An 11,775-nucleotide genomic window follows, 5' to 3' on the forward strand; every position below is an offset into this window, starting at 1 on the left:
TTAGAGGGGAAAAATCCACAGAATACCGATATGGCGGCTAATATCGTGAATGTTTGAGCTGGAATGAACAGTTTTGCTCTGACACGACTCTGCAACAGCACTCAGACGGCTGCTTTCTTTAACTTAAATATTCTTTAACGTGTTAAATAGTTTAACATATACATACAATATCAGCCAATTCTAGAAGTGAAAACTGAGAAAATACAGGAATAAATATAAATAAAATAAATAGCTAAACAGCAGTACTGTAAAAACTACAAGTATTTTTGCCTTATAGACCGGAAGAACATAACATAAACGCCGATACTGATGCGATATAAGAGCCAGTCTCCAGCCAATTCACAGCCCTAATGCAGATAAAGTTGTATTTCCTTTTTGTCCGAGGCAGTGAAGTTGTTCTTTTTAGTGCTCAGAGCATAAAAAAATGACATTTTGAAAATCTCAGCATGAGACATTTTGTGGGGGAGGTGGAAGACGTCGCTGGTGGTTTGAGTGAACGGCTCCTTCGGCCAACATGCAGCCACAATTTCCCAGCTGGAAGTTATGGATTCTCTGTCTGCCTCCAGTTCTCTGGAGGGAAAACCCTGAGAGACAGGTGAGCCGAAGGTCAACTAACAGTCTGCGCGGCTGATATGAAGTGTGGCTCGTTCATTGTGTTATAGAGTTTCACAAAAAAAACTCTCAGCAGATTAAAGTTTTTCCTGCATGAGAACAACTCACGGTTTACAGTAAATACGGGCCTCGGCTTACAATACGTTTCCAGTAATAGTAAATGAGGAGGAAAAAGAAAGACAAACACAAACAGAGGAATGTCAGACTGTTCATGCAGATCTGATTTCCTCCACGTTTTATTATTTTTCGTCCTGTTTTTTTTATTCGACAGCTAAATGATCCCCTTTTTTATGAATAAACACAGAACAATGGGCTCCACTGACTGTGGCTTGTACTGTAAATCAGGGGTTAATCACATTTTCCTTGGCCAACATACTCTGTGTTATCTGCCAAAAAAGCGAAGGAAAATCTTTCATCCGGTCAAGTCAATTCCACAAGTAAACCGGGCCAGTAGGGCTGCACATAGTCATGTACAGTGTGTGTGTGTGTGTGTGTGTGTGCGTGTTCTCTAGTAAGCCCCTGGAACACACTCTGGTCTGGGCTCGGTGCCAACCTCCGCGCTGCCCTTATGTAACCCTCTTTATCTCTCCTCCACCTTCTCTCTCTTTTTTTTCACTTATTCTGGTTCATTCTTTCCTCTTTCTTGCTCCTTTACTCCTCCTTCTCCTTTTTGCTCTGGTGTTTCACTCTTGACCTTATGTTGTACTTACTTACTGACTTACTGTCTGTGTAAGCATGACTCTGCAGTTTGTTAAAAGCAGCCGCCGCCGCGCACTGCTGCCCCGCCTCTCCCTCTGCAAGTGTACATAAGAGTGAGATCACAGTCGACATGAGCTACTGTATATTCAGTTTCACTCCTCTCTGTCTGTCTAAGCCCTCCGACAACTCGGTGCATTCAGCTGGGTTTTAATATGTGGGAGTGGAGACAGACAGAGTTTGTTTCTCTGCAGGAAAAATGTGAACAATGAGCTTCAAGGGGAAAGCAAAAGTGTCCACTTGCACCAACGTTGCACAAGAACATTTTATTTTGTAGATTTCATCTCTTGATTATTGCTGTTCGTCTGATCACTGGGGCTGCGTGATGCATGTCTGAAGAATATTAGAATATCAATAACTGTCTGTGATCTCGTTTAGTTTTAGTTCCTCATTTTGGACACTAGTATAAAGGTAAAGGTCTTGTGACTATTAACATTTGAGAACTTTGGCTTCTTTATTACATAAAAAATAAAGCAATTGTGTAGAAAAATATGTTCATATTTCTCAAAAAAGGGATTAAAAAGGTAATATCAATTCTAAAACTCAGGTATTTATCAAAAATATCAAACAACAGCCTAAGTTGTTGTCTGGTGCAGGGAAGAAGTTCCATAAATATAAAAAAAAAGAAAGAAAAAAAAAGAGTGAGCATCCCTGTCTGGTGCCCCTGTGAAATGTGAATCTTTGTGACAGTTGCCATGGTGCTTTCATCCTGTGAATGAAAGACTCTCTGAGACCAAATTTTTGCAGAAAAGGATAAAGAAGATCCAACCCTAGGTATCGACATAAATCCGTTTCTCTCTGTCTCTGCTGCAAACACAGCCAGAGGTTCCATCCAGCTGCCTTTTAAATTAACTGTAACTTAACGAGAGGAGCTGGTCCTTGTTGGTGCACATGCATGTTGTGTTGAAATATGAGCTGACTGCTGCCAGCATGGCCTCGGGCCGTTAGCATCCTGTGATTAGCTGAACAAACGATCTGTGCGGCCGACCCGGCCTAGCATAAGTCATGTGATGCATCCAAAGTTATTGGTCTTAATTTAAAGTGTGCAAAAACAACGTTATTGTGTATTTCTTTGCACACGACGAAAATGTTTCCAGCAGAACAAAAGAAACCTTCTGACATCCTCCTCGTGTGCTTTAAGGGTGGAGACAGAAACTCACATAATGCTCACAATAAATCATGTTTACAGCGTCAGATGTATGAATTGGAGTTAATGGTGTTTAGTGTTGTATGACGTATTGTCATTGTGGATTACAGATAAGAATTACAAAGTAGTAAGTTTTCAGAATAATTTTTTCAAACACACATATTTTCGATATCTGTAGATTAGTTTTATCTCCTTTTCTCATCTCTGCCTCAAGTAGATGCCTCACCTCACCCTGAGGTCACACACACACGCACGCACGCACACACTCTCACTTTGTAGGTGGTTTTAAGTGTATGTTTAACCGACATATCTGGTTGTCTTTGTTTATCAGATCATGCTGCTAGGTTCAGCTTTGAAGTCAGACTGGGGTGGGAAGGTTTGTGGGTGGTGTGTGTGTGTGTGGTGTGTGTGTGTGTGTTGTGTGTGTTTGTGTGTGTGTGTGTGTGTGTGTGTGTGTGTGTGTGTTGTGTGTGTGTGTGGTGTGTGTGTGTGTGTCAGAGGTCAGTGGAAATGTACTGACTGACTGACTGCTGACTGGACTTGGCAATGATTCACTAATTCACTGTTACTCTACTTTCTCAGTCTTAGATAATAGTGTGATAACATAGATTATAATTATATTGCAGGAATAATGTTAATAATAATAATAATAATAATAACAATAATAATGTTTTTCTCTCCTCAGTCAAAATGGATCTTCATGATAAAGAAATTCTCCCTGGAGAGATTTTGCCTGTGGTGATCATCGGTAAGACACACACACACACACTATGGTGTCACATGCACACATGCATAATTGCACTTTGTCATTTTGATGATGCAGTGGGAAGCTCCAAAGGAGAAGCAGCTAGATTTGCTCAGAGCAGACTTTCTGTTCACTGTGATGGATCAACCATCTCTGGTGCAACTGGACGCAAGAAAAAGAGCTGAAAGTAAAAGAAATATAATGTTTAATATGTATTTATTCTGCGCCAAATGTCATAGTGATCTGCCAAAACACTGCAGTGCATGGAAGAAAGTGCTGTGATTAACATAATGATTGCTAATAATTGCAGACAGAATAATTGCTATATAGCCTTAGGAAGTGTTGACAATGGCCACAGCAGGAAGTGGTGTGAAATATATGTGGTAGAAAGTTCAAAATGGTTGTTAGATCTTAAGAATGTGCTTTATTACAGGTGTGTTTACAATGAAAAGTCAAAATACATTTACAGGCAAATAACTGTATGAAACTGTAATAAAAAGCGAAATATTCTTCTTTAAAAAGTTAAAGTTTCTGGTTCCAAATCCTCAGTGTTTTATGTTTTTGTCTGTGCATATGAGGTTAGGATGAATTGTGTTAAATTATGTGCTAAAATGTTTAGTTGGTTTGCTGAAAAGTGAATGTGTGATATCCTTTAGTCATCGTGAGCAGGCGAAAGAGTTTTTACTACTTTGCATTTGGCTTCTGTGTGTGTGAGCTGAGTCATTGCCTTGTTGTACAAGTTAATATTTAGCATTCAAACTTGCTGAGTCATGCTGCGGTACCAATAAGTTTTATGTCGTAGTCATTCAGTGACTGTGCAGTTATTTTTCCAATTACACAGCATATTTTCTGTCTGCAAAGCTTAAAAAAAGCAGAATAATAATGCAGGATATTGTTCTTCTTCTTATATTATTATTATTAGAAAGACCAAACTCCCTGATTACTGCAGGTGTAACCATAGCAACCAACAGACACACTGCACACAATAACACAGCTACCAGAACATTATGTGGATTGTCTGTGCAACTGGAAACCAAACACATTGCTCAGTTCAGACAACCTGACAGACTGAGACTCACCTCTGTGTGTGCGCTTCTGTTTACCAGGTAACGGCCCGTCAGGGATCTGTCTGTCATACCTGTTGTCAGGTTACACCCCCTACCTGTCACCTGACGCATCACACCCTAACCCCCTGCTGCACAGCAAGCTGGGAGAGCAGCCTCACCTGTCACTGCTGGAGCAGGTAACACACGATCACACTGACAGTCGCTTGTTTTTGTGACAAAGAAATAGAAAATAAAACTTTATCTATTCAGTGAAGGATCATAAATGTTCCTCACAGTCTCTCTCTCTCTCTCTCTCTCTCAGGATCTAGAGTACCTGTGCGAGGGGTTGGAGGGACGGTCGTCCAATCCCGTGGCCGTGCTCTTTGATTCGCTCCTGCTCCCTGACAGTGACTTCGGATTGGACCACACGTCTCCGTTGGAATGGCGATACGAGCCGGAGCGTGCGGTCCCTCACCTGGTGCTGGGGAAGGGTCCGCCGGGAGGAGCATGGCATGTAAGTAACTAGAATGATTATAGATTATTGATTATTTAGTCTATTCCAGACTTAAAATACCAGAGATGAGGTCTCAGTTTTGAAATGGTTATATTCTTTTACTTGTGTATGTTGCCTCGTAGAATCATCACTAATGTTGTTGCTGTGTGATTTGATTTCTAAGGTGCCCTTGGGACACATGACGTCTCAGAAATAATTTGTTTCATGTCTCATTACTGACACCTGTAGTTGTTTTCACAATAATAACCCACATGCCCTCAGATTACAGCACGGAACAGGAATAATACGATCCACTAAACATGCATTAACTTATTTTTTAAACTGAAAATAATATCTTGAAAGTATTCCTGACATGCTGAAACACATTGCATAACAGGATCTTTGTCCATGACTATGTAGACAGATGGCAGACATTATGGTAATGTGTGCAAACAATCTTTGGTTCCCCTTGTGAGCTGCTTATTTGCACACAGTGGCATTGCTATGTGCTCGTGATACAAAGAGACTGAATTGAAACTCTTCTGTTTGTTCAAATGTCTAACAACTGAACCCTCTGAAACTTTCCTCTTTTATAGAATCTATAAAGATCAATACAGCTGAGTGACTTTAACTGTGTGTGTGCTGTTGGCAGGCCATGGAGGGCTCCATGCTGACTCTGAGCCTGGCTAACTGGATGGAGCTTCCTGGACTTAAACTGAAAGACTGGATGAGAGAAAAACGCAGGTCTGTTCACAATAAAACCATCAAACTTAGTTAACAATACATGTGACTCACATTACCGCTCTTTATGTGCCTTAAATACACACCAGGGTTGTCGTACATTTTTCCAGAACGGCTCATTTACTGTTTTGTAACACTAAAAAGATATTGGAGTTAGCTGTATGTGCTAGATAACAGACAGCTACGGTGTCTACTCCAGACGGAGATCAAACTCGCCAACCAGCTGACAACCCGGACATTAAAGTTACTAGCTTGGCAACAGCCTGAAGCCAAAAGGTGTTGGCTTATGATAACATGAATAAAGTTGTTAGTGAGCTTATCCCTCTGATAACTGCATTAAAGGTTGTTGGCTAGCTGACAGTCTGATGTGAAAGGAAAATAACTTACAACCTGAGTGTAATTGGTGTAGTTTCACCTAATCTATTTGTAGGTTATTAAGACTTAATACCCACACAGAACCCACACTGTAATGATAGCTGAGCTGTGGTTAGCTCCAAACAATACGACATTATCTAAACTCCAGTGGAATAACTAGTTCCCAGAAAGGATGTGTGTGTTACTCATGAATTGGACTTTATTGTTCCTGTTCAGCTCTTTCACATATTGTTTTACTAACAGTTGTTCTACAGCAGTGTTTTCTTTTAGTATATAAATGTTAAATTAATAAAACCATGTCACAATTTCTGGTAAATATCTTGTAAAATAATTTCTTAGTCTTAAATGATATATAAGAAACCCTCCTGTGTTGTATTTAAACATATCTGTGTGTATATTTTGTATTTAAAGGCGTTTTCATATTTATTGTATTCCAGAAATGTACGAAACGACCGTGCCACACCAGCAGAGATAGCCTCCTACTACCAACACTACGTTTCCCAGATGTCCCTGGAGCAGAGCTTCGCCTGTGGAACCACCGTCACCTCGGTAACCAGACAGCCCGGCAGCCATGAGGGGTCGCCGCCCTGCTGGAGAGTAACGGGACAGCAGCGCAGAGAGGGGGAAGAGCTTGGAGGTACAGTGAATGAAAACACTCATGATTAATGTTCTAGCATGTTGTTTAAAAATGTAAGACGGCCGCATATTAACCTGTCCTGTTTCCTTCCTCTTCCTCTGCCTGCTAGATGGGTCTTCTGTTTCGGAGGAGGTGCCTTTCTCCCTGCTGGCCCACAATGTGGTGTTGGCGACGGGGACCCACGACATTCCGGCCAGGCTCGGTGTGGAGGGCGAGTCCCTGCCCTTCGTCTGCCACTCTTTCTGGGAGCTGGAGGCAGCCATCTCTCGAGGCGAACTCGACCAGTCGTCAGACCCAGTGCTGGTGGTGGGGGCGGGGCTTACAGCGGCCGACGCAGTACTGGCCGCCCACCATCTCAACACGCCAGTCTACCACGCCTTCAGACGCTCGGTCACCGACCCCGGCCTCATCTTCAACCAGCTGCCCAAACTGCTCTACCCAGAGTACCACAAGGTGAGGAGCGTTTGATACCCAAAGCCACTGAACGTTTGCAATGTTTGCCGTATTTATGGAAGTGTGTATTTTCTGTAACCTTGTCTACAACCTGCAGAAAAAACACACATGCTTGATAAATGGATTTCCTCATTGACCAATCAATTCATTCAGTCAACTGATGGATCATTCGACTAATTGTCCTGCTTTGGTGCAACAAAAACATGACTTTTAAGGCTTAAGTTACATCTCAACTATTTCTTGTCCTTTGACCTGCAGGTTCACCAGATGATGACTCAGCAGCAGTACCGGCCGAACCCTCCACCACACGACCCCGCTCAGAACCTCCATGACCACTCCACCCCTTCCTCCCTCCCTCCATCCTCTTCCACCACCTCTTCGTCCCCCTCCTCCTACCCGGGTTACCTCAGCTTCCCACGCTACAGGGTCGTGGCATTCCGACCCGACCAGAAGTGCGTTCTGGAGTCTGACTCGGGCCAGCGGACGGTGGTCCAGGTCTCCAAGGCGCTGGTTTTGATCGGCGCTCACCCAAACCTTTCCTTTTTGGATGACAATGGCCGCTCGCTCGGCATCGACCCCAACGAGACAATCTCGTGCCGGAGGAACCCGATCGAGGTGGACCCATTCACGAACAACGTGGTCACGGCAGACGGGCCGGGCATGTATGCCATGGGGCCGTTAGTTGGTGAGAACTTCGTCAGGTTCCTGAAAGGAGGGGCGCTGGCTATCGCTAGCGACCTCGCCAAGAGGCAGAAGGAGGGATGGGGGAGAGAAGAAGGGGATTCAACCACAGACAGATTAACAGACAGATGGGTGGACAGACAGGTGACCACACAGACAGAAGCAGAGGTTTGTGTCGTGAATTCATAGCAGGTTTCCTGAGACGGGAAGGTTGACTGGACTGAGGCAAACCAACTCTGATCGGATCTGACCTAATGGATCCAGACAAAACAGGAACTGCTGCAAACAAAAGCCACAGCTCATGTTTTCCAGAAATCCCAGAGTTGGAAAATCAGACACGCTGCTAAGTTGTTTCAGGGTGTGAAACAGGCAACGAATGGGTTCTACGACTGTACCTGCACTGATTTGAATAGGTCTCATTAGATCTACTGCAGATCTGGTTTGGCAAAAAGAGCAGCTTGAGAGATGCCGACAGTTGTGCTGGCAGAATCCCTCAGAGAGACGAGTCATATGTAAGTTTGAGAAATGGAGGAAGAATGAGAAAGAGACTCTGTAGCGAAGGACAGAAAGAGGGTACATTCGGGTTATCCGCGTTAAAGTAAAAAAGCTTGAAATGTACATACTTACCACCTGGAAGTTGTTCTGAAAACTCCACCGTGACTTTTTGTGTTTGATTCTCATCAATGCCCTCTGGTGGTCAAATGATGCAATGCTGAGATTCTTTCAAAATGACCTCAAACATATATCTTCCACGTATTTGGCATTTCTATAAAGCAGTTTCTTACTGGCAATGTGTCAGATATGGTATGGTAAAACTGTACCCGTATTACTTTTAAGGATCAGTGTGTAGGATTAAGTGCCATCTAGCGGTGAACCTAACTTAACCTAAACTACGGTGGGCGTAAAAACGTGATAAGGTCCTATTTTCAGCCAGTGATTGATTGTCCATTCTGGGCTACTGTAGAAATATTTGTAGATAAAAATGGTTCATTGTAAGGTAACGATCCCCATATTCAGGTGATTATACACTGATGAAAACATACCTATGGATATTATATTGTAGTTCTGCCAATAAACCCTCCTAAATGTTACACACTGGACCTTTAAATGACTGCTTAACACGTTTAGGCTTATACAATCAAACGGCTGAGCTGATGCCTGGCTCCTATTATTTACGTCCTGCAGTGGAACGTAGAAAGGAAGAGGAGAAGTGAAGAGCAAGAAAAGGATGAGAGAAAAATGCGAACTGAAGTGATCCTTACTGTAGAAGTTCTGGTTTTGGGTCCTTATCACTCAGAGAGCCTTGATCACTACTTACTGCAGTCAGCATCATACATGACCAAAACGACACATGTTGCCTCAGCCTCGCTGTTTTCAAATGCACGATGGGGATAGTTACAATATTTCCTATTAAGTCAAAAAGTATAATATTGCCACACTACACTGTCACACTTTGTTTCCACATAACAAACTGGTCGAAGGTGAATTCCTGCTTCTTTCTTTATATCATTTTCTATGCGTTTGTATATTATAGATTTGCTTATTCCTGTGCTGTGTTTTATTTTTCAGTCGTAACAAGCAACTGTACCTACCTGATATATCTGAAAAACTTTTGGTGATTATGAAAATGTTATATACGTAACAAAATATCAGAGAAACATAGATATAGATATATTTTTTCTATAATTCCTCGCACTGAAAATGTTGAATTTGCAGTTTTTGTAAGAACAGTTAGGCTTCTCAATGAGTTTGGCTTCTCTGTGAACAATAATATAACAATGAATGGATGACAGATAACCAGCACTGGTTTTTAAGCTCTGTTTGTGTTGGTGTAGTCTTACCAACGGATGCTATTTCCACATGAATCTACCACTTCTGTAACGTTAATAATAACAAGGAAAATTCTATTCTGTGTGTTTTGGTTTAAAAGAAATCACATGAGAATAATATTGTGGAAAATTAAATCATGTTGATTTCAGCTGTAATATACATTCTTTTAAGTAAAATCTCCATTTATAATAACCATTGTTGGTTTTTATCATGGGGGACTAAGCAAATAACTGAGAAGATGTAATCGTAAAAAATGACTGAGAACCAATGAATTATCATAATTTGTGCCAGCTAAGTTTATGTCATTTGATTAATTAATTGGCTGATTTTTCTTCGGTTCAGTTGCTGTTTTACCAGTTGAGTTCAAAATAAAATGGCCTTGTTCTTTTTTACATTAACAACCTACATACTTATTATTTCATGTCTGTTTTTATTTAAGGTTAAATACATTTAACTTAAATTCAACACTTTATGCCTGAATGCCGATCGTGGTCTGTGATCCACAGGAGGCCAGCAGTGCCTTAAGACACATTATTCACAGCAATATATTTCATTGCCTCCATCTGAATGTCTCTTTTTATTATCATGTCCACTGTTTCTTTTTAACACAACCTGTTTGTTTGTATGAATGGGGTGATTTATAAATCAAACTAAGTTTCCATCAGTACTGACAGTTTGTCTGTGGGATTCTATTAAAAACCTGTTTTTCAGCAAACATATCTGTTTTTCTCTCTCTGTGGATTGTTTGCTGTCTATCACAAGCCAGCCAGTGTGTAGTTTCTTGTTTGTGTTATTGGGATGAGTTAAGGATTGAAGGTTATTTAATCATTTACAACGTAAGGTTATATAATGAAATTCAGATTCAGTCCCTTTATGCTACTCGTAAAGCAAAAGAGAATATATACATATATGTACAATGTAAGTATTGTGTTATAGTTTTGCATCTTAAGACGTTAAAACCAAGTTTATACGTTAATTTTCAACATGGAACCACTCTTCCTGTGATTTAGGGGGAGACCGCTGAGGCAGGACCACCATTTATGTATTTTCATGCAACATCAAACCACCACATTACTGCCCTCCACTCCCTATAAAAGTATCTTTTGAATAAACTATTTCTTTCTTAATTCAATATACCATTCATGCTACTGTTGTTAGTGATCTGGCAACAGATTGCTCAAACATGCAAAGCCATAAAAGACAAAGAAAGAATTATTTATAACCTAAAGTTGTTAAAGTTTATCAGCTGCAGGTTCATCGTTCCTCACTGGTGAAGATGGACTCTATAAACAAACATCACAGCTAATTAATACTCACGTGACGGACAGGTGTCCCAGTGTAGCTGAAGACCTGAACAGATGAAGGAGATGAGCACATTTGTCTCGATTGACAGACTTTGTAATGAAGAGTGGTACTATAAAATAAAATGCTCATTGGGAAAGCAGAAAAATTACATATTGAAATTGGAATAAAATTAAAATGACCTGCAATAAACTGGAAGACAGATGAGATAAGTTTGAAAGATTTATTGAATTACTTCACAATTCCATGGCTATATTTTCAGAATGTATTCATAATATGTATTTCTACATGTTATTTTAATTTCTTATTTATATATTAAATATTGAACAAAAATGTGATCACTTTTTATATAATGGATTCTACTAGTTAAAATTACTGCATTAAAATTATTGTTCTATTTAAAAGTCACTGAAGTCCAAGTTCAACTAAATGAAAACTCTTTTATAGAAAGGATCATTTGTATATTGAATATTTTTGCAGCTGTACATCATCATCATCATCATCGTCGTCATCGTTATCGTCTTCAGTGGGAGATCACACACACTGCTGATATATGGAAACATACTCAAGACTATCACTCCAATCCTCATCATTAACAACGTCATCAGCACCGTTATCATAATCGACCACTGGTAATATCTTCAGTGGGAGTTCGTTCCCAGCGGTAATGACTGGAAACATCCTCTCAGTGAAAGTGTGTGAAGGTGTGTATGTGTGTGTTAGTATCAGGATCAGAGAATGACAGGCGTTCCGCCTGTTCCTGAACTCTGATCCTCTGGAGCTCTGCAGAGAGAACAGTGTGTGGACCTGGTAGTGAACATGTTGGGCATTCACCTTTATAGAGCCCGATTCCCCATAATCCAGACTGTAAACCTCTGTCTCCCTTCCTTTGGACAGATTCTGCTGCTACACCCAGGACCCAGGCTGGACTGTTTCCAACCTCAACATCCCAGCTGT

At 41.0% G+C, this 11,775-nt stretch overlaps 1 protein-coding gene across 1 annotated transcript in view; it reads left to right on the top strand.

Moving 5' to 3' along the window:
* Window positions 1-10,235, top strand: part of osgn1 (oxidative stress induced growth inhibitor 1) — a 12,630-nt gene extending 2,395 nt beyond the window's left edge. Inside the window, exons 2-8 of the mRNA XM_035662823.1 lie at window positions 3,201-3,263; window positions 4,367-4,503; window positions 4,629-4,820; window positions 5,452-5,543; window positions 6,353-6,552; window positions 6,662-7,005; window positions 7,264-10,235. Of these exons, the coding sequence (XP_035518716.1) occupies window positions 3,206-3,263; window positions 4,367-4,503; window positions 4,629-4,820; window positions 5,452-5,543; window positions 6,353-6,552; window positions 6,662-7,005; window positions 7,264-7,875 (1,635 nt within the window). The 5' untranslated portion in view covers window positions 3,201-3,205 and the 3' untranslated portion in view covers window positions 7,876-10,235. The remainder of the gene's footprint in view (window positions 1-3,200; window positions 3,264-4,366; window positions 4,504-4,628; window positions 4,821-5,451; window positions 5,544-6,352; window positions 6,553-6,661; window positions 7,006-7,263) is intronic.
* Window positions 10,236-11,775: the final 1,540 nt, after the last annotated feature.

This window comes from Morone saxatilis, unplaced genomic scaffold, assembly GCF_004916995.1.
Source record: "Morone saxatilis isolate NCDOM2014 unplaced genomic scaffold, NCSU_SB_2.0 Contig18, whole genome shotgun sequence".
Lineage (NCBI taxonomy): Eukaryota > Metazoa > Chordata > Actinopteri > Moronidae > Morone > Morone saxatilis.